The sequence below is a fragment of the Strongylocentrotus purpuratus genome, unplaced genomic scaffold (genome assembly GCF_000002235.5).
Source record: "Strongylocentrotus purpuratus isolate Spur 01 unplaced genomic scaffold, Spur_5.0 spur5_scaffold_12, whole genome shotgun sequence".
Taxonomy (NCBI): domain Eukaryota; kingdom Metazoa; phylum Echinodermata; class Echinoidea; order Camarodonta; family Strongylocentrotidae; genus Strongylocentrotus; species Strongylocentrotus purpuratus.
Window position 1 is genome coordinate 9,019,320 of NW_022145597.1, and position 22,915 is coordinate 9,042,234.

Below are 22,915 nucleotides of genomic sequence, written 5' to 3' on the forward strand. Positions count from 1 at the left end.
AGAAGAGAAGAGAAGAGAGGAGAGGAGAAGAGAAGAGAAGAGACGAGAAGTGCGAGATTACTCGTTCAAGTGAGAGCTGGTACCGGTAAGATAATTTCACCTGCGCCGCCAGTGCCTAAACCACGGGTGTACTTGTAGGCAGTGGCTAACCCGGGTTTAAAAAAAAAGAAAAGGGGGGGGGGGTATTTTATTTTAAAAATCCAACCGAAACCAAGTACCCTCAAAATTTTCGAAACCGAGACCAAGTTGTTTCAAAATTGAAATCCCCTCTAAGTGGGGGGGGGGGGGGGGGGGGGGGGGGGGTTCGTACATTTTTGTTCGACTCCGAGACCAAGTACTTAGGGGGGAGGGGGGGGGGGAGTAAAAAAAAAATCGGATTCTGTTCCAGTACATGCGTAGTTTTCAAACACTATTTTTTGCATGTATCTGATCTTCTGTGGAAGAGTGCAACCCAACGGGAACCCGATTGGTCTAGTGTTCATTCTATTTTTTCAGATACCCCTGAAGAAAAAAATACGCAGTGCTCACACAAACCCCCCCCCCCCTCCTCCTCCCCCTCCCCCACTACTTTCTACAATAATTTAATGAAACGTTAATGCTTCCGCGCTTTGCGCGGGATAGGGGAAACTGAATTCAGAAAAAGATTAAGAGTCGAGAACGGTACAATTAACGCATCTTTCTCTAATAATTTAATGAAACGTCAAATCTTCCGCGCTTCGCGCGGGAGGGGGAGGGGAACTAAATTTAGAGAAGGATTAAGAATCGAGAACGCTACAACGATTCGTCTTCTTTCTTAATAATTTAATGAAACGTCAAAGCTTACGCGCTTCGCGCGGGAGGGGGAAAACTGATTTCAGACAAGGATTAAAAGTCGAGAACGGTACAACGAATCGTCTTCTTTCTCTAATAATTTAATGAAACGTCGAAGGAAAAAATATGCAAAATAGGGCGTTTTGGGGTCTTAAGAAGCATGAAACTCAGGGGCTTCACCCCTAAACTCCCGACGGAGCGTTGCTCCTGGACCCCTAGCCGTTTAAAAACGAACCCCCTAATTGAAAACTCTGGTTACGGGCCTGCAAGGAATTGCCAATTTGAGATTTACACAGATTTCATATTAGATTTAATGATCATAACTGTCAAATAGTTATATATTTTGTTTTATATCATTGTTGATAAAGTGTGATAAAATATGACAATTTGACCATTTATCTGTTATATTTTAGAAATTAATAAATAATTATTCTTAATTAATTGTCAGAAAGTACTTTTAAGTGTTTTATGTCTGTGATGTTGCCGATTTTTAAAAATGTTATTATTAATATGAAATGCAGAATAATAAACTTAAAAATCAAATATATGAAAACAAATCAAATAGATCTTCGTTTAGCTTTCACCAACCCGTCTCTACGATGTTCCTCCTTGCTTCTCAACTTGCCACCAAGGTTGGACTGCCCTCTAACTCCATGTGAAGTGCTGGCCCAACATAATTTCCAGTTGAGTATTGTAGGGCCGGAAGTAACTTCTCAGTCTCCTGATGACGTCCTCGTCAACGTTTGGATGATGTCTCCCTTTGTTATCTCCACGGCAGACGGTACCCGAACCGCGCCGTTTCGACATGCAGAAGAAGCCTTTCTGTTCGTCAAAGTAGACGATCTTTTCATTGAAGTAGTTAGGAATACCTAAGAAAGACTCGACCTGGAATCAATACAAATAATTATAATTAAACGGTTTTGTATAGCGCATAACAAATATGCAGAATTGCATGTCTCTATGCGCTTTACAGAACAGAATACATGCAGATGGAATGGAAAGGGTACACTGAGTTCATATTTTTTGAGATCTAAGATAGTGCTAAATAGATATGTTTTTCAAATTACTTCTTAAATTAAATAGGGGAAGGGTGGAGGCAAGGGAGAAGAATGTTTCATTGATGGTGATCGTCTGTACAATAGAAAAGAAATAAAAGAGTTTATATTTTCTATCAATCATGATAATGATACCGATTATTTTCTTTTAAGAATGTTAGATAGGTTAAGGGCAGGTGCGTCGACTGATTGGGCAAAGGTCCTATCTTTAGATACACACCCCCTCCCCCTCCCCGTCCTTTGCGATCCAAAGATGGTGGACGTTTAACAGTGCTCGGGTTGGGGCGGCCCCAAGGGGCACTTGGGAATGGCAAACTGCCACCTCCCCCAGAGACACACAGAAACACAATCGACGCCTCTGGTAAAAGAGGTTAATATGGAATGGACAAAATATTGTTAGTCTCATAATACTTTTAGAATATGACATGTAATGATGGCCTCTTTTTGTTTTCCTTTTCTATATTTGGTTGCTACTTTAACTGAATGTGATTGTATGCCAAATAAACCTGGGGGAAAAGGAGAGGCACTGTAAAAAAACAGAAATAGAAAGGAGTGGACAGGGGTGGGGCAATGAGATAGAAACATAGAGATATGGAACTGAAAAACGGGGAGAAGGAGTATTTAAGAATGGCCTACCTGATGTAAGACTGGTAAAGGATTCTTAACAAATTCATCGCCGTCTATGGCGAGGAACTGATGTCGAGGAAAAAGCTCAATCCATTTCTTTAGATATAGCACGTATGCACTGTGCGAAAGGATAGAATTATCCGTGTTGACTTCACCATTCGGTTTAATTACGGATCCTTCAAAGGTTGTATTGAGGTAAGTCTTCGGTTCATTGCCTGGTTGAACTATCCGCGGTTTAAAGAACGCCGGATGTGCGACAAGTTGTAGATGGAGGTAATCGGACACAGCTCGGACAATCGGATCCCGGATCATGACGATGAATTTGGTCTCGGGCATCAGCGCTTTGATCCTCGCCGGCGTGTCTTTTTCAAAGATGTACGACGGCGTTTTCTCCATTGTTACCTGGTGTTTGGAGGAGATTGGCATCTGGTCTCGGTACCACTCGAGGCTCTTCTCTTTATTCCTGTTCCAATAGTAAATCTCTGGGGGAACAGAATGGACGAGAGAAGGGTGGCTGGCCAGGAAGAACGACAGGGCTCCGGTCCCGCATTTCTCCATCCCGATCCCGATGACGTGAGGAAGCCGCTTCTTACAGTCTAACTGGGCAAGGATGCTAGGATCTACCGCGGAGTCCTTCGTCGGACATTGCATCGTAGTCAGGTCTATATCAGGAAAGTTCGTCCCTACGCCTGCAGAATTAGAACCATCGCGCTCACTTTCAAGATGGCTGCCGTGCAGCGTGTCTTGCTCGATGATTTCCGCTGTTGCCTGGGTTATTGAACCCTCCATGAAAGGTGAGGCATAGCTGGAAATGCAATAACACATACCAAATACAAAACTTCCAAATATGGTACCAGCTACAAAGGATCTTTTCGGTCTAATGTACGTTTGCATGGTTACTTTATCACTTCACCTAGTATAACGTTTGCATTAGAAGGAGTTTCTCTAAGCAGGAACCATACTAACCATGCACCTTACCGGTCACGTTATATTCCGGCTTATTTCAGACCTCCTTACAAGATAGTAGATTCGAGGTTAACGGTGTGGGAATCATTCAGAAAACGTTTGGATAGTATTGACTTGATGCAACAGATTCATATTTCAAATATATTTGATTTTCCGGTTCTTGCACAATCCGGATTCCTCACATATAGAAACCTTCGACTATCACAAACCGTCTCAGTTTTCAATAGTCATCTGCATGTATTGCACGAACATCCAACTTCCAGCGTTACCTAAAGGGGAAAAGAGAAAATACAAGGGTGATCTAAAATCATGCTCGAATATGGCTACTTACAAGCTTGCACATGCTTTCTTAGCACTCAGGTAAAACAAACAAACAAACCGAAACTAAAACCAAAGTGGTAGTAGTGGTAGTAGTAGATGATGTTGTTGTTGTTGTTGTTGTAGTTATGAGTATCATTTTTGATATTGTTATAATTATTATTATTATTGTTTTTTCATTATATTCATTATTTTTGTTTTAGTTTTTTTAGTTTTTTGTTGTTGCTTTTGTTGCTTTTTGTTTCAATAATTATCATTAGTAGTATACGATTGGTATTGAATGGAATTGAATCGAGTTGAATTTATTTGATGCAATGTACAAATCAAACTACATTTCCACTGATATAGATCCAAAACATAACATTGTTTTGAACGTGTACACAGTTGATTATAATAAATATGGACATTAAAGGGACTTTGTAACATTGTTTAGATGAGAGATAGTGGTGCTCAGGAAGTGACTTCAATGCTAGATGTACAATTAAAGATAATCTGAAAAATTCAGTGAAAACGGATCATTATTCATGGTACAAATTGGGAAAAACTGATCTGATCGATTCCTTAATTCTCCCAACTATATTATTCTACTTCTATTCTGCTACTTGTCAAAGCCTGTTCAGCATCAAGACAAGGACAATTTAATTACATTTTAGGTAAATGCAAATCGTCACAAAACAATAAAATGGCTCAACATTCCATTCCAGACATTTAAGTGTTGACATATTTTTATAGCCTGGTTTATGTATTTTTCTCATGGAAAAACGGTTGGGAAAATTCAAAAATGGTTGGGAGAATTTACTGTTAAACACTTTTAGAGGGTGCCTCACATCGACGCCTTCAAAGAAAACCATAGATATCTTTGTGGTTTGAGAATTTGTTCAGGATTTTTAGCATCTCAGAGGGTTAGTATAGTAGAAGGAATATAGTAAGTAACATTTTATACAAAATTTAAGCAATTTTTTTCATCAACCTTCAACAATGTTACCGAGTCACTTTACTCCCCCCCCCCCTCCCCCCTAAGTACTTGGTCTCGGAGTCGAACAAAAATGTATGATAACACACTACCACAGAAGAAGGGCTATCACAGTAAGCGCTTGCTTGATAGCGTGATGGCCCGAGATGGGGGAAAGGGGGTGGATGATGTAAAGAAAAAAATGATGCTGGTGGTTATGATGATGGTGGTGATGATGTTGATGTATGTGACGTTAATGAAAATGAAGGAAAAAATATGCTGATGTACAGATAATGTCTGAGACAAAGAACTAATATAAGTATACTGGAGTTACAAAATATTGAATTCTGGAAAAAATATTTAATACCAATTCAGCACTGGGAAAAGATCAAACAATGTACTTTGACATAAATGTTTGCTTCGTATTCAATTTGAATTAAATTAAGGTTTTACATGATTTTATTGAGACTAAAACTGCATTCCCTAAAATCTGGAGCATGGTGTCTTATTGATTTATGCAGAATCAATCATTATGGATTTTGTTCGTATTTGATTTGAATTTATTTAGGGTTTTACATGAATTGAGGTTTTATTATCCAAACGTTCAAATACAGTAATATAACAATAATAACAATAATAAATGTATGTTTAACAAATATCTCGAATGAATGATAGGGACCAGAAAATAGCATAAAATGCTAATCATGTCTGGTACCTTTAATGTGCAGTATCTTAACATTTAACAATTTGTGTATATATACCGTATATATGAATTATTGAATACAGGTAAAACTTAAAAGTAATGCAAAGTTTTGAAAATTGGGTGGATAATGATTCTTTACAATTTGATATATTTGGATGCCCCTATGGATGTTTTATAAGCACTAGAAAATTTAGCTTCTAAAACACTTCTGATTTCGAGAAAAATTTGAATATTAAAATTTATCGGTGCTCCCGGTAAATTTTGATAAATTTCAAATAGCGCCTACAGCCGGACAATAGTAGCTGCGACCATGAACATCTCAGAATATGTAGATATGATATATAATAGAAGCATACGCCTCTGTATGACACATAAAATGAACCTTGCGTTGTTTTTACTTTAGGCATACTTAGCTTTTAATTTTCTATTTGATTGAGTCTAAGAGTGTATTCCATAAATCTGGAGTACGACGAAAACAAGAAACTGAAGCGTTTTCCCGTAGAGATAAAGGTAAATCATTCCAGAAGCATACGTATCTGTATGTCACAGAACATGAACCTTGCGTTGTCCTTACTTTAGGCATACTTTATTTTCTATTTAATGATAAACTTAAGACAAGTTTGGATGTATTTGAAAAAGGAAAAAAAAGAAGTATATCTGATGGGTGATTACAATATTAATTTGCTTAATTTTTATTCACATAATGAGTTTTTGGAAACCATGTTCACATAGAACATGTATCCAATTATTTCCAAACCCACACGAATTACTTCAAGATCTTGTACTCTAATTGACAATATCTTCCTGAATTCTTTTCATGAAAATATTGAATCTGTTTTGTTATATACTGATTTATCGGATCACTTCCCAATATACTGTTTGATTAAAATAGAGACAAAATAACAAGAGCACATAGTAAATAGCAATGTTAAAGTTAAAAGGAGATTGATAACTGATGATAGAATGCACAAATTCAAAACGAAATGATTACAGATCGATTGGTCTGCATTTATAAAAATTGTGATGCAAATGCTAGTTATGATTACTTTGCAAAGAAATCTACCACTTTGTATAATGATTGTTTCCCTTTAGTAAATGAAAACAAAACTAGGTATAAACTCCGTAAACCATGGACTACAAACGGTATATTTCATTCTGTAAAAAAAGAAGAATCGTCTTTACAAACACAAACCAAATTAGAATTCCTTAATGAAATATACTGTGTTTAAAAATAGACTAACATCTGTTATTAGAAGTACTAAAAAACGATATTTTCATGATATCTTTCAGAAATTTAAAGGAAATATAAAAAAGACCTGGAATGAAATTAATATTATACTTGGTAATGAGAAGCACAATGTTATACCATGTGAAATGTTCTCTGGTAAAAATAAGTATTCTTCGCGTGAACAGATTGTTGAGGAATTCATTTCGTATTTTTCCAGTATAGGTAAGAAAGTATCAAATTCCATTTCATGTTTACATAAGAATTATGAAAAATATCTCAGTTCACAACACATTGCCTCCATGTTTTAAAGCCAACTACCGTTTATGAATTAACAAATATTTGTGCTTCGTTTAATCCATCTAAAGCAAATGGTTGTGATGACATATCCCCTCGGGTAGTGAAAGAAGCAATCTTTTGTTGTGTGGAACCATTATGTGACATATTCAACAAATCATTAACCACTGGTGTGTTTCCAGATGCTTTTAAAATAGCAAAAGTAGTGCCGCTATATAAAAAAAAACTGTAAACAAAATATAGATAATTGATAATAGACCGGTTGCAATTTTAACTATATTTTCCAAATTGTTGGAGAGAATAATAGATTGTATAGTTTTCTTACCAAATATGAGATATTAATTAATGAAAAATTTGGATTTAGGAAAGGTCATTCGACCGCTCATGGTGTCTTGAATATGTCAGATTATGTAATAAATGCATTAGATAATGGTAATTTTTGTTTAGGGCTATTTATGGATCTTTCAAAAGCATTCGACACCATCGACCACGACATTCTTCTTGATAAATTATGTTATTATGGCGTAAGAGGAGTAGCCTTAAACTGGTTCAAATCATATTTAATGGGTAGAAAGCAATATGTGGTCGTCGTTGATGTCGAGTCCAACTTCAAAGAACTATCATGTGGGGTACCGCAAGGGTCTGTACTGGGACATCTCCTGTTCTTGCTGTATGGTAATGATGTTGTACTAGTGGCTTTCGGTTTTCATTATTCGCAGATGACACCGTAGTTGTCATATCCCATAGAAATGCACACAGACTGATTGCGCTGGTCAATGAAGAATTAAATAAATTGCTTGTATGGTTTCAGAGTAATAACTTACTTCTCAATCAAGAGAAAACAAACTACATCATATTTCATTCAAAGAACAAGAGAGTTCCCGGAGACATTAATGACATTTCTGTTAACAACATAGTCCTTCAACGTGTACATTCACTATCCTTTCTTGGTGTTACTATAGACGAATCCCTGGACTGGAAGACCCACATTAAAAATGTAACTTTGAAAGTATCTAGAAGCATTGGAGTATTATCAAAATTAAAATTTACCGTTCCCCAAAACGTTCTAATGTTATTATACAACTCGATAGTATTACCCCATTTATCTTACTGCAATATAATGTGGGGGAAATTCATATTCATTTTATCTAGACAAAATGAAAATACTTCAAAAGAGGGCAATTCGAATTTTAACATATTCAATGTATAATTCTCATACGAAACTATTATTTAGCAGAATGAAGGTTCTTCCTGTCCAAGAACTAATATCACTTAATACTTGTATATTTATGTATCATTTCCACACTGGTAATCTTCCACACATTTTTCAAAACATGTTTATTGGTAATTCATCCGTTCATTCACATAACACAAGACAACAAATGTTATTACACAAACCCCCTGTTCGTACAACCCATGCACTGAAATCATTTAGAAATGTGGGACTAAGCACATGGAATGATTTAAACCAGGATATAAGATCAAGTTCAACTTTGTCTAGGTTTAAAAATTTGAGCACAAGGGAACTATTTATTAATTTGTAAAACTGGGTAGGACTATAAGTTTTAATCTCATATTTCGCATTTTTCATGTGTTTCCTCGTCTTCCTTTTTCTTTTAAATATTCTACTCTCTTCTTCTTCTCTCTCTCTCTCTCTCTCTCTTTTATAATATACGTTAAAGTATATTGCATTGTGTGTGTGTGTGTGTGTGTGTCTGTGCGTGTGTGTGTGTGTGTGAGAGAGAGAGAGTGAGTATGGCTGAGTGTATTTGCAAGATATTTGTAATTGTTTTGTAATAAGTATGAATATACATGTTTCTCTTTCTTGTTTTGCTTGTTATAGCATGTTTTTATCATATTTGTATTTAATTCTATGTTAATGGACCCCATTTAAAAGCTCTTCTTCTAAGGGGTCCATAGCCTATCATCAAAATATAATTATTGTTCCAATACCAGTGTCATTGTAAATTGTTTTTAATGATTGGCTGAATAAATTGAAATTGAATTGAGTCTAAGAGTGTATTCCATAAATCTGGAGTACTACGAAAACAAGAAACTGAAGCTTTTTCCCGTAGAGATAAAGGTAAATCATTCCAGAAGCATAGGCGCCGGAAGTGGGGTGGCAGGGGGGGGGGGGGGGGGGGAAACGCATTCCCCCCCCCAAAAAAAAAACAACAACAACAAACAAACAAACAAAAAAAAAACACCCCCCCCTTCCAAAAAAAAAAAGGGTAAAGATGGTTGTATTTTTAACCCAAAAGAACATAACAATAATAAAGACTTGAATTAAATCACATATACAATTTCATTCAAAGAAAAGGAAAGTTAACAGGAATTAAATTTCCTAAACATTGCGCATGCCACCTATATTTATCAATGGAGGTTTTTATAATAACAATACGCGCATATCGTGGGCATATTGTGAAAGAAAGGGAAACGTGTCTATTTTTTGTTATAGGCGTGAGAAGACATGAGCCCCTGAACAGTGGCGTACTGATGGGGGGGGGGGGGGTTATTTCTTATTCGATACCAGTGATTTACAAACGTTGCTGAAATGTCATGATTTTCCAGTATTTGTTCTCAATTTTGTTGTAAGTCATACCTTTTTATGCGTTTGTTGGAAAATTAGAAATTCCCAAATTTACAGTCGGGCGAAAAATATGCTTATTTAGAAGCCTTGGTCATGTTATGGTCTGAGCCCCTCACTTTTTGAAAAAAGATGTTACAGAGAAAAAGAAAGGAAGAGAGAGAGAAAAAATAAGTGACCTGCCAATGTCACAAATGAGGTATCAAAATATGCTCATCTGACCGTAATTAAATGCCTAAAACCCCCGAGCTTCCGGGGGCTCTGCCCCCTGGACCCCACCAAGGGCCCTGAGGCAGCCCCTGGCTGCTCATCTGACCGTAATTAAATACCTAACGCCCCTGAGCTTCCGGGAGCTCTGCCTCCTGGACCACACAAAGGGCCCTAAGGCGGCCCGTGGATGCTCATCTGACCGTAGTTAAATATTAAAGCCTCTGAGCTTCCGGGGGCTCTGCCCCCTGGATCACATCAATGGCCTTAAAGAGGGCCCCTGGATGCTCATATAACCGTAATTAAATACCTAAAACCCCTGAGCTTCCGGGGGCTCTCCTCCCTGGACTCTCCGCCAATTAGTGACCTGCCAGTGTCACAAATAAGGTATCTAAAAATGCTTATCGGGCCGTAATTTAATGCCTAAAAACCCTGAGCTTCCGGGGGCTCAGGCCCTTGACCCCTGCCGAGGCTCAGACCCTGGACCCCAAGCCAATTTACGTCCTACCTGATTGTTAATACTCCACTTTGAAAAACGTTCCGCGGGGCCTGCATGTAACGTGTAAGAGTGGTGGTGATGCAGATTTTTCTTCTGCCCCCCCTTCCAAACGTTTTTGCTCATTACGTCACTGCCCCTGGAAGGTGAGCCCCCTGGAATGTTAGAAGCATACGCATCTGTATGACACATAAATGAACCTTGCGTTGTCCTTACTTTAGGCATGCTTAGCTTTTAATTTTCTATTAATTTGATTGAGCCTAAGTGTGTATTCCATAAATCTGGAGTACTACGAAAACAAGAAACTGAAGCTTTTCCCGGAGAGATAAAGGTAAATCATTCCAGAAACATAGGCATCTGTATGACACAGAAAATGAACCTTGCGTTGTCCTTACTTTAGGCATACTTGGCTTTTTATGTTCTATTTGATTGAGTCTAAGAGTGTATTCCATAAATCTGGAGTTTCAATTTGTCGTAGACTGTTTCAACAAATCATCACATTTCGTATAGCAGTATGTACACAAATGAAGTCTCTCTCTCTCTATATATATATATAGAGAGAGAGAGAGAGAGGGGGGGGGGGGGGGGGGGTAGAGAGAGTGGTGAAGTGAGACGTCATCAAACATTTTTTTTTTTTTTAGAATTTCTCCTTTTTTCTTCTTCATTTTCCGAAAAAGCATCAAAAATAATGTCCGAATGTCGAAAAAAAACAACAATTGAATATGTCAAGTATTGGCTGAGATATGACCATCTGAATAAATTTATGTCCTATGGAAACTCAGTGTACTGTTATATGCTCTGGCTCCTAACCATTACGAGCCAGCACTATAACACAGAGTTCCCATAGGACATACATTTATTCAGATGGTCATATCTCAGCAAATACTCGACATATTTAATTGGCTTTCGACATTCGGAAATTATTTTTGATGCTTTTTTGGAAAATGAAGAAAAAAATTGAGAAATTCTAATTTTTTTATAGATTTTTATGATGTCACAGCTTCGGTACTCTATATATAGTATTCCTTGATGACGACATGTTGAATATTTGGTCAGAGCTTATCTCGTATCAACGGTATCATCATAAAAATATAAAAGTATATACTGCGCAAATGTATATGAACGCCCTAATAAGTAATAGGTCTACTTTTAACTTGTAGAGAAAGTGTCAGCACTTACCGAAATGCATCGATTGCAAAATCTGTGATAGAAATGAAAATCAAATTACATCCTTCTGAGATTTCCGGTGAATTGGTCACTTCTGAACTGCTCGAATTTTAGATTTTAACCTAAGACCATGAGCGTAGTTGTTGCTTTCACTTGTATTCCCTTCATGCAGTCTGTACACATTCATTATTGTGGAAGCTATAGGCCTATGTTACTCTTTAATACTTTTGTGTGCGTGTGTGTGTATATAGAGTTTGCGTGTGCTACAGTAGAACGTCGCGCAACAGTGCCCACCAAGCCACTGCAAAAGCGTCCCTTTATTTCGATGTATTTTTTCAGGGTTCAGGAACAATCTGAAAAGACCCCGTTACGTAACACCCCGGTATGTTCGGCGTTTCAAGAGGGAACAAATGCCGCCCTTAATATCATTCAGGGGGGTTTTCAATTTGAAAGTCTGGTTTCTTTGATTGTTAATGAACCCCTATCCTGTGTATTCACAAGCAAAAGATGTTAGTTTTCAGAATCGGGTCATATCCCCTTTTGAATGGTTTGACATGCCATTACATTTATATACAATAAACTCATTATAATTTGACAAATAATAGCTTTGCAGTTATGTTCATTCTTTATGGGATGTCGTCTGCTTGGGCAGTATTGGTCCATATAGTTGGAAAAAATCGAGAAAAGGTGATATCATTTCCATTTTATTCTTAGTTAGTGTTCGGATCGAAAAAAAGGCCCTTGAAATACTCGTACATCTGGAGACGGCCGCGTACGCGCGCGTCCGTTCTATATTCTTGCCTCGATTAAAGGCTTTGGATTATTAGTTTTGTTGATGAAGATGATTACATGGCGATTTTCCATCGGTGATTGGATGATTTTCGCTGGGCAATATGAGAGGGCGTTGTTTTCCTCGCATTTCCATAGATGTATTGTAGTTATTCATATACTAATATTATTAGGCCTATATAGTAGGCCTAAATAAAATTTGAGATACGCCGCGTTTCACTTAATGGCTATTAATAACCGACCTTACTCTCAACTGTGTAAGTATAAAAGTATGCATTGATCAAATGATTTGGTACTTCTTCTCTCCTATAATTACCAGAGCCGGAACTCTGACAATACGCTTTTCATTTTATCAATGCATACTTTTATACTTACACAGTTGAGAGTAAGGTCGGTTATTTGTAGCCAAGTGAAACGCGGCGTATCGCAAATGTTATTTAATATGAAAAGTCCTAGGTCTTTATGAATAGGCCTATTATATAGGCCTAATAATATTAAAATATGAATAACTACAATACATCTATGAAAATGTGAGGAAAACAACGCCCTCTCATATTGCCCAGCGAAAATCATCCAATCACCGATGGAAAATCGCCATGTAATCATCTTCATCAACAAAACCTATAATCCAAAGCCTTGAATCAAGGCAAAAATATAGAACGGACGCACACGTACGCGTCCGTCTCCAGCTGTACGGGTATTTCAAGGGCCTTTTTTTCGATCCGAACACTAACTTAGGGTAAAGTTGAAATGATATCACCTTTTCTCGATTTTTTCCACGTATCTTTTTAAAAAAAAAAATATATGTGATGTATGACTATATATCGAAAAATTACTTCAAAGAACTTTAGCGCATAATAGCTAATGATTAGCTGGAAAACTTTGTCAAAATATTAGGGATATATCTGGACTTCTGTAAAAGCCCGACGTCTCCAAAGTTTTAAGGCATTTGCGGTCTGAAAACAGAACTCAACTATCCCTTTAATGTTTTGAAATATTATGTGAGTCACACTTTTCAAAATGTCACATCATTACTGCGTAACAATACAAGTGCTCACCAGTGCACTTTGACACTTTCAGGGAAAGTTACGTAACGGGGTCTTTTTTAGATTGTTCCTGAACCCTGAAAAAATACATCGAAATAAAGGGACGCTTTTGCAGTGGCTTGGTGGGCACTGTTGCGCGACGTTCTACTGTAGCACACGCAAACTCTATATACACACACACGCACACAAAGTATTAAAGAGTAATATAGGCCTATATATAGCTGCCACAATCATGAATGCGTGGGGACTCCAGGAAGGGAATACAAGTGAAAGCAACTACTACGCTCATGGTCCGTAAATCTAATATTCGAGCAGTTCAGAAGTGGCCAATTCACTGGAAATCTCAGAAGGATGTAATTTGATTTTCATTTCTATCACAGATTTTGCAATCGATGCATTTCGGTAAGTGCTGACACTTTCTCTACAAGTAAAAAAGTAGACCTATTGCTTATTAGGGCGTTCATATACGTTTGCGCAGTATATACTTTTATACATTTATGATGATACGAGATAAGCTCTGACCAAATATTCAACATGTCGTCATCAAGGAATACTATGTATAGAGTACCGAAGCTGTGACATCATAAAAATCAATTTTTTAAGAATTTCTCAATTTTTTCTTCATTTTCCAAAAGAGCATCAAAAAGAATGTCCGAATGACGAAGCCAATTGAATATGTCAAGTATATTGGCTGAGATATCACCATCTGAATAAATGTATGTCCTATGGGAACTCTGTGTTATAGTGCTGGCTCGTAATGGTTAGGAGCCAGAGCACATAACACTGAGTTCCCATAGGACATAAATTTATTAAGATGGTCATATCTCAGCCAATACTTGACATATTCAATTGTTTTTTTGTTTTTTTCGACATTCGGACATTATTTTTGATCCTCATTCGGAAAATGAAGAAGAAAAAAAGGAGAAATTCTAAAAAAAATAGATTTTTATGATGTCACAGCTTCGGTACTTTATACATAGTATTCCTTGATGACGACATGTTGAATATTTGGTCAGAGCTCATCTCGTATCATCATGAAAGTAAAAAGATGACGTCACACTTCACCACTCTCTCTATCGATCCACCCTCTCTCTCTCTCTCTCTCTCTCTCTCTCTCTCTCTCTATATATATATATATATAGAGAGAGAGAGAGAGACTTCTTTTGTGTATATACTGCTATATGAAATGTGATGATTTGTTGAAACAGTCTACGACAAAATAAAAGACAATTGTTAACTAATTTCAGGACCATGCATAAACGTGACGAGTTGCTGCTATACATGTACTTTGAAGGTTAATTGAAATTGATTACTGTCATTATCATGTAATATCACTGAAGGGTATTTTCTTGTATGTATTCCATTTTCATTGAGTTGCAGTCGTTACAATATAGACCTAATGTTTAGTACTATTTTTCCCCTGCTTCCTGATTCATCTAAGAATTTCTTTTTATTGCATAACACTGTCCAATCTTACCCTCCTCGGAATTCATTTAACTGATGCATCCTAAATTTTTGATCATGCATAAATAAATAAAACACCATGGTCCAGAAACTCCAGATTTATGGAATACACTCCTAGACTCAATCAAATAGAAGAAAAAAAAGCCAAGTATGCCTAAAGTAAGGACGACGCAATGTTTATTTTCTGTGTCATACAGATGCGTATGCTTCTGGACTGATTTACCTTTATCTCAACGGGAAAAGGCTTCAGTTTCTTGTTTTAGTAGTACTCCAGATTTATGGACTACACTCTTAGACTCAATCAAATAGAAAATTAAAAGCTAAGTATGCCTAAAGTAAGGATAACCCAAGGTTCATTTTCTGTGTCGTACAGATGCGTATGCTTCTGGAATAATTTACCTTTATCTCGGGAAAAAGCTTAATACGTTTCTTGTTTTTGTAGTACTTTAACCGGTAGAATAACTATGGCCACCTTTTATTAAACCAAGCTTCTTGCCTTTTATCAGACAATTAACATGTACTCTATATTTGTAAACAGTTATGATACTTTACTGTATTATCTTATACGGAATGTCTATTTATACAAGTTTAGGCTTTGTATTGTGTAAGATACATAGAAAAGTATAGTTTACGTTGTACAAGTATTCAATAATTCATATAACAATAATAATAATAATATATACGGTATATATACACAAATTGTTAAATGTTAAGATACTATACGTTAAAGGTACCAGACATGATTAGCATTTTATGCTATTTTTCTGGTCCCTATTATTCATTCGAGATATTTGTTAAACATACATTTATTATTGGTATTATTGTTATTATTGTTTAATATATTACTGTATTTGAACGTTTGGATAATAAAACCTCAATTCATGTAAAACCCTAAATAAATTCAAATCAAATACGAACAAAATCCAAAATGATTTATTCTGCATAAATCAATAAGACATCATGCTCCAGATTTTAGGGAATGCAGTTTTAGACTCAATAAAATCATGTAAAACCTTAATTTTATTCAAATTGAATACGAAGCAAACATTTCTGTCAAAGTACAGTTGTTTGATCTTTTCCCAGTGCTGAATTGATATTAAATATTATTTCCAGAATTCTATATTTTGTAACTCCAGTATACTTATATTAGTTTTTTGTGTCAGACATTATCTGTACATCAGCATATTTTTTTCTTCATTTTCAGTAACATCATATTCATCAACATCATGACCACCATCATCATTATCATCAGCATCATTTTTTTCCTCCGTCATCCACCCCCTTTCATCCATCTCGGGCTATCACGCTATCAAGCAAGGCTAGCGCTTACTGTGATAGCCCTTCTTCTGCACATTTCATAATAAATAATTAGTGGTAGTGTGTTATCAGTGGCATTCTGTTTTAATGTCCAGATTTATTATGATAAAACTGTGTACAAATTTCAAACATTATAATTTTTTGGATATGTTGTATGAGTGAAATGTAATTTGATTTGTACATTGCATCAAATAAATTCAACTCGATTTAATTCCATTCAATACCAATCATATACTACTACTAATAATAACTGAAACAAAATGCAACAAAAGCAACCAAAAAAACAAAAACAAACTAAAACAACAATAATGATTATTATTAAAAAACAATAATAATAAATAATTATAACAATATTAATAATGATAATCATCACTACAACAACAATAACATCTACTACTACCGCTTTGGTTTTAGTTTCGGTTTGTTTGTTTGTTGTTTTTTAAGTTTGTTAAAAAAAATGTGCAAGCTTGTAAGTAGCCTTTTTCGAGCATGATTTAAGAGCACCCTTTTTTTTCTTTTTTTTTCTCTTTAGGTAACGCTGGAAGTTGGATGTTCGTGCAGTACATGCGGATGACTATTGAAAACTGAGACGGTTTGTGATAGTCGACGGTTTCTTTATGTGAGGATTCCGGATTGTACAAGAACCGGAAAATCAAATATATTTGAAATATAAAATTGTTGCATCAAGTCAATACTATCCAAACGTTTTCTGAATGATTCCCACACCGTTAACCTCGAATCTACCATCTTGAAAGGAGGTCTGAAATGAGCCGGATTATACGGTGACCGGTAAAGTGCATGGTTCCTGCTTAGAGCAACTCCTTCTAATCCAAACGTTATACTAGGTGAAGTGATAAAGTAACCATGAAAACGTACATTAGGCCGCAAAGATCCTTTGTAGCTGGTATCATATTTGGAAGTTTTGTAATTGGTATGTGTTATTGCATTTCCAGCTATGCCTCACCTTTCATGGAGTGTTCAATAACCCATGCCACAGCGGAAATCATCGAGCAAGACACGCTGCACGGCAGCCATCTTGAAAGTGAGCGCAATGGTTCTAATTCTGCAGGCGTCGAGACGAACTTTCCTGATATAGACCTGACTACGATGCAATGTCCGACGAAGGACTCCGCCGTAGATCCTAGCATCCTTGCCCAGTTAGACTGTAAGAAGCGGCTTCCTCACGTCATCGGGATCGGGATGGCAAAGTGCGGGACCGGAGCCCTGTCGTTCTTCCTGGCCAGCCACCCTTCTCTCGTCCATTCTGTTCCCCAAGAGATTTACTATTGGAACAGGAATAAAGAGAAGAGCCTCGAGTGGTACCGAGACCAGATGCCAATCTCCTCCAAACACCAGGTAACAATGGAGAAAACGCCGTCGTACATCTTTGAGAAAGACACGCCGGCGAGGATCAAAGCGCTGATGCCCGAGACCAAATTCATCGTCATGATCCGGGATCCGATTGTCCGAGCTGTGTCCGATTACCTCCATCAACAGCGTGTCGCACATCCGAGGTTCTTTATACCGCGGATAGTTAAACCAGGCAATGAACCGAAGACTTACCTCAATACAACCTTTGAAGGATCCGTCATTAAACCGAATGATGAAGTCAACACGGATAATTCTATCCTTTCGCACAGTGCATACGTGGTATATCTTAAGAAATGGATTGAGCTTTTTCCTCGACGTCAGTTCCTCGTCATAGATGACGATGAATTTGTTAAGAATCCTTTACCAGTCTTACAACAGGTAGGCCATTCTTAAATACTCCTTCTCCACGTTTTTCAGTTCCATATCTCTATGTTTCTATCTCATTGCCCCACCCCTGTCCACTCCTTTCTATTTCTGTTTTTTACAGTGCCTCTCCGTTTCCCCCAGGTTTATTTGGCATACAATCACATTCAGTTAAAGTAGCAACCAAATACAGAAAAGGAAACAAAAAAGAGGCCGTCATTACATGTCATATTCTAAAAGTATTATGAGACAGTAGCTTACCAGGTTTTTTTTTTTTTTTAAAGGGGAGGGGGTATTTTGTTCATTCCATGTTAACTTCTTTTACCAGGGACGTCGATTGTGTTTGTGCGTGTCTGTGGGGGAGGGGGCAGTTTGCCATTCCCAAGTGCCCCATGGGGCCGCCCCATCCCGAGCATTGTTAAACGTCCACCATCTTTGGATCGCACAGGAGGGGGAGGGGGTGTATCTAAAGATAGGGCATTTGCCCAATCAGTCGACGCACCTGCCCTTAACCTATCTAACATTCTGAAAAGAAAATAATCGGTATCATTATTATGATTAATAGAAAATATAAACTCTTTTATTTCTTTTCTATTGTAAAAACGATCATCATCAATGAAACATTCTTCTCCCTTGCCTCCACCCTTCCCCTTTTTAATTTAAGAAGTAATTTGAAAAACATATCTATTTAGCACTATCTTAGATCTAAAAATTATGAACTCAGTGTACCATTTCCATTCCTTCTGCATGTATTCTGTTCTGTAAAGCGCATAGAGACATGCAATTCTGCATTTTTGTTATGCGCTGTACAAAACCGTGTAATTATAAATATTTGTATTGATTCCAGGTCGAGTCTTTCTTAGGTATTCCTAACTACTTCAGCGAAAAGATCATCTACTTTGACGAACAGAAAGGCTTCTTCTGCATGTCGAGACGGCGCGGTTCGGGTACCGACTGCGCGGGAGCTACAAAAGGGAGACCTCATCCAAACGTTGATAAGGACGTCATCAGGAGACTGAGAAGTTACTTCCGGCCCTACAATACTCAACTAGAAAATATGTTGGGCAAGCGCTTTACATGGAGTTAGAGGGCAGTCCAACCTTGGTAGCAAGTTGAGAAGCAAGAAAGAACATCGTGGAGACGGGTTGGTGAAAGCTAAACGAAGATCTATTTGATTTGTTTTCATATATTTGATTTTTAATAGGGTGATCACACTGCCTGTGCAAACAGTCTGCCCCGCGAACACACACACACACAACAGCAGTCAGTTGGTAGAAATAGCAATTTTTGTAAATGTATTTAAAAAAACTAAACAATATTTTTAATTTTTTATTTCACATATATTTCAAGCATATCTTTAACTACAATTCTGTGTAGTTTCATTGTTATAGGCATATGGAAATTATGTTAATTATTTAATTAGACTATGGTCTTTTCAGCCATGTGTGACATGGCCCGCTGATTGCCCATTGACTCGCGCTGCTATTCTGCGTGGTGAAATGCACCTCAATGTATAAAACTCCCCTACAAAAATGTCATATCCTCATGTGTTTCACTCATTGAATCATTTTTTATTTACACTCAAGGTAGCCACAAATGTACTGGGGTCATCAAAGTTTTGTGCCTCTGAAATTCAGTCCTTGTGGAATGTTATGGCCTGTTGAATGGTTTCTCGGAAAATCATCATAAATCCTTAAATCTGACATCTTTTAAATAGGCAAATATACTGTGATGTAGCTGAAGTCTATAAATTCTTATCATATGATCGGTTTTTCTGAATAGTTTGTGAAACACATGAGGAAATAGCTGTGACGGTGATCCAAGTAATTTCCATCGCCATATTTTATTGGCATTGCAAAAATATTAGGAATTTAAGGTTAATATTTGGTGTAAATATAATCTATGAATATATGATTTAAAAAATGCCCCAAAAATGAACAGTTTGACCTTCCTAATTTGCATAATGAGTGCGCGAATATATAATTAGCTGAAATGACCTAACTTGCATATTTGATGAATATTCATGATTTTTGTAAATTTCAAATGAAATATATTTCCATACCTGTCTGATGCCATTTTTGCCAATTTGACCATTGTTTTCTGGCAGGTTTATCGGTAATTTTGTGATGTTAAAAGAATGGTATTAAATCACAACGCATTGACCGATTTCAATTCTGTTTTTTTGTTTTTTGAAGCTTTCATAAAGCTTGACCACTTGCACCCATCAAATAACATGTGTTTGTTGTAATTATTTTTGGTGTGCTATACCTATTTTTAAGTTTATTATTCTGCATTTCATGTTAATAATAACATTTTTAAAAATCGGCAACATCACAGACATAAAACACTAAGATGTACTTTCTGACAATTGATTAAGAATAATTAACTATTAATTTACAGAAAAATAACAGATAAATTGTCAAATCATCATATTTTATCACACTTTATCAACAACAATGATTTCAAACAAAATTGACAGTTATGATCACTAAATCTAATATGAAATCTGTGTAAATCTCAAATTGGCAATTTGAGCGATACCTTGCAGGCCCGTAACCAGAGTTTTCAATTAGGGGGTTCGTTTTTAAACGGCTAGGGGTCCAGGGACAACGCTCCGTCGGGAGTTCAGGGGTGCAGAGCCCTGTGAAGCCCCTGGGTTTTCATGCTTCTTAAGACCCCAAAACGCCCTATTTTGCTTTTTTCTTTTCTTCGACGTTTCTTTAAATTATTAGAGAAAGAAGACGATTCGTTGTACCGTTCTCGAATTCAGTTTCCCCCCCCCCTCCCAAGCGAAGCGCTGAGGTTTTGACGTTTCATTAAATTATCAGAGAAAGAAGACGATGCGTTAATAATATTGTACCGTTCTCGACTTTTAATCTTTTTCTTAATTCAATTTCCCCTCTCCCGCGCAAAGCGCGTAAGCGTTGACGTTTCATTAAATTATTAGGGAAAGAAGTGGGGGAGGGGGGAGTAGTGTGAGCACTGCGTATTTTTTTTCTTCAGGGGTATCTGAAAAAATAGAATGAACACTAGACCACACTAAACCTAACTGCGAGGGGTTTACAAATTTGAAAGTATTTTGTCTCGGTCTTGAACATTTTAATAGTACTCGGTCTCGGAGTCGAACAAAAATGTACGAACCCCCCTCCCCCCCCCCACCCTCTGAGAGGGGTTTCCAATTTTGAAACAACTTGGTCTCGGCTTCGAAATTTGTGAAGGTACTTGGTGTCGGCTTTGATTTTTAAAAACAAAATACCCCCTCCCCTTTAAAAAAAAAAAAAACCTGGTAAGCTACTGCCTATAAGTACATCCGCGCTTTAGGCACTGGCGGCGCAGAGAACAAATATCATACCGGTACCAGCTCTCACTTGAACGAGTAACCTCGCCCCTGTTACCCATCGTTAATAGAATGTTGGCGAGTGGGGATTGGACCTGCATGACGACCCCGGTTTTAAGCTATTTTAACATCGGGATGTGGGTGAAAATTAAAGACTTGTATATTTTTCAGCTAGGACAGTTAATGTAGAAGCTCAACATTAAACAATTACCATTGTCTGCTAATGATACGTTCGTAAGAAATGATTCGGTTCATAGTTACCTCACTCGCCAGGCGAGCTCTGTTCATCTACCATTAAATAGAACATCTTTTGCACAAAAGACATTTGTTTTTACAGGTCCAAAACTGTGGAATTCTCTTTCAAATGATATTATACAGTGTAATTCGATACAAATTTTCAAAAGGAGACTTAAAAGCTTTCTTCTGAATAGTTACTATGCTATTGCATTCTCCAATTAAATATAATTTAACATAATAACATGTATGTATTTATCAATGTTTTGCGTTTAAAAGTGATTTTTTTTTGTATTACTGACTCAGTTATTGTTATTGTTTTGTTTTTCTTTCTCATAAAATAGTAATTCATAATAATTACTTTTACAGGGGGGCTTACACCCTACAAGCTCTGCTTTTTAGTCGGCCCTCCTTCCCTTTCAATTTCATGTTTATTTGTTTAATGTATTGTATTGTGCAAATTGATCTATATGTATATAAATATGTGAATATGTTAAAATGTACCACCATTGTAAATATGAACGATTGAAAGAGGAAAAATAAATGAATTGAATTGAATTAGGTGTATGGGGGACCCTCTGAAGTGCTTTCAAACCGGACCTTCTTCTCTTCTCTTCTCTTCTCCTCTTCTCCTCTCCTCTTTTATCTCTTTTCTTCCCCCTTTTTTAACCTTTGAAAATGTTAAGGGGTTCGATCGAACCCCGCGAACCCCCCCCCCCCCCCTCTGGTTTCGAGCCTGCCTGTGTTACAACTGGAGGGACAACATGTCTCATTGCATTACACTGATAAAATGTGGATTAACCTTTCTCTTCTTAGTAACTACTCCCTGATGGTTGATGTACGCAGTCCTTCTTCCGCAAATAATTGTATAATGTTTGATGAAGTTTAGTATTTATGACAGTTTATCACTTCGTTTTTGAAAATAACAATTGTTATATATATTTGTTTATTTATTATTCACTGTCAGAAAATGATAATTGTATTTTATATTACTGCTGTTATGGAACAACTGTGTACTTTTAACCAATAACCCGGGTAATTGTGTAAAGCGCCATGAGCGTCAGAGCCTGGCGGATACTATCGCTATATAAATATCCATATTAGTATTTAAATAACATCTGCATTATAAACAAGACAACAGCAGGAGTAGTATAAAGCATCATTCACATGAAAGAGAAAGGTGATTAATTGTAATTAGGCCGAATCAAATACATACTTTTTAAGATGTTTTCAAAACTCTTTAACTAATCTGCCATTACGGATCTCTACGATATAAATCTCAATCGCAGAGACTTTCGAAAAACTCAGCTGTAGGCAATTTCAGTAGTCTTGTCCGTCACTTGTTCAAAAATGAGGACATTATAATGACGCATTACGTAATATGAACATAATTTATATGGGTTATACAGAAAAGGGCAATTAAATTGCCCTGGAGTGAATTATTGTGCTATGGTCTTTTAAATTGTGGACTAAAATAAGACATTGGGTGGCTGTGATGACAACTAACTATGCGTATGTTTTTTAAATTAAATGTTTTATGCATTCATCAATCTTGCAGTCCTGGTGCATAATGTATGATTTTGA

At 36.8% G+C, this 22,915-nt stretch overlaps 2 protein-coding genes across 4 annotated transcripts; one reads left to right on the top strand and one right to left on the bottom strand.

Moving 5' to 3' along the window:
• Positions 1-895: 895 nt before the first annotated feature.
• LOC105443980 (heparan sulfate glucosamine 3-O-sulfotransferase 3A1-like) lies at positions 896-11,656 on the bottom strand. The gene is made up of 3 exons (XM_030981772.1): positions 11,423-11,656; positions 2,502-3,727; positions 896-1,695 (listed from the first exon to the last, which is right to left on the bottom strand). Exons 2-3 carry the CDS (start codon positions 3,384-3,386, stop codon positions 1,456-1,458), a joined length of 1,125 nt encoding a protein of 374 aa, XP_030837632.1. The 5' UTR covers positions 3,387-3,727; positions 11,423-11,656; the 3' UTR covers positions 896-1,455.
• A 1,784-nt stretch (positions 11,657-13,440) lies between these two features.
• On the top strand, positions 13,441-18,883 carry LOC753343 (heparan sulfate glucosamine 3-O-sulfotransferase 3A1). Of its 3 annotated transcripts, none has more exons than XM_030981777.1 (4): positions 13,441-13,647; positions 16,559-16,645; positions 16,980-17,775; positions 18,608-18,883. In XM_030981777.1, exons 3-4 carry the CDS (start codon positions 16,996-16,998, stop codon positions 18,845-18,847), a joined length of 1,020 nt encoding a protein of 339 aa, XP_030837637.1. In that variant the 5' UTR covers positions 13,441-13,647; positions 16,559-16,645; positions 16,980-16,995; the 3' UTR covers positions 18,848-18,883. The 3 variants fall into 3 exon arrangements, with proteins under 3 accessions (XP_030837637.1, XP_030837638.1, XP_030837636.1); XM_030981778.1 differs by having other exon boundaries at positions 16,559-16,618; XM_030981776.1 differs by lacking the exons at positions 13,441-13,647; positions 16,559-16,645 and having other exon boundaries at positions 16,652-17,775.
• Positions 18,884-22,915: the final 4,032 nt, after the last annotated feature.

Bases quoted from the DNA above. Each gene is read 5' to 3' on its own strand.
- LOC753343 (XM_030981776.1), top strand. From the start codon at position 16,891: ATGAAAACGTACATTAGGCCGCAAAGATCCTTTGTAGCTGGTATCATA. The intron at 17,776-18,607 runs GTAGGCCATTCT...TATTGATTCCAG, and splicing joins CTTTACCAGTCTTACAACAG to GTCGAGTCTTTCTTAGGTAT.
- LOC105443980 (XM_030981772.1), bottom strand. From the start codon at position 3,386: ATGCAAACGTACATTAGACCGAAAAGATCCTTTGTAGCTGGTACCATA. The intron at 1,696-2,501 runs GTAGGCCATTCT...TATTGATTCCAG, and splicing joins CTTTACCAGTCTTACATCAG to GTCGAGTCTTTCTTAGGTAT.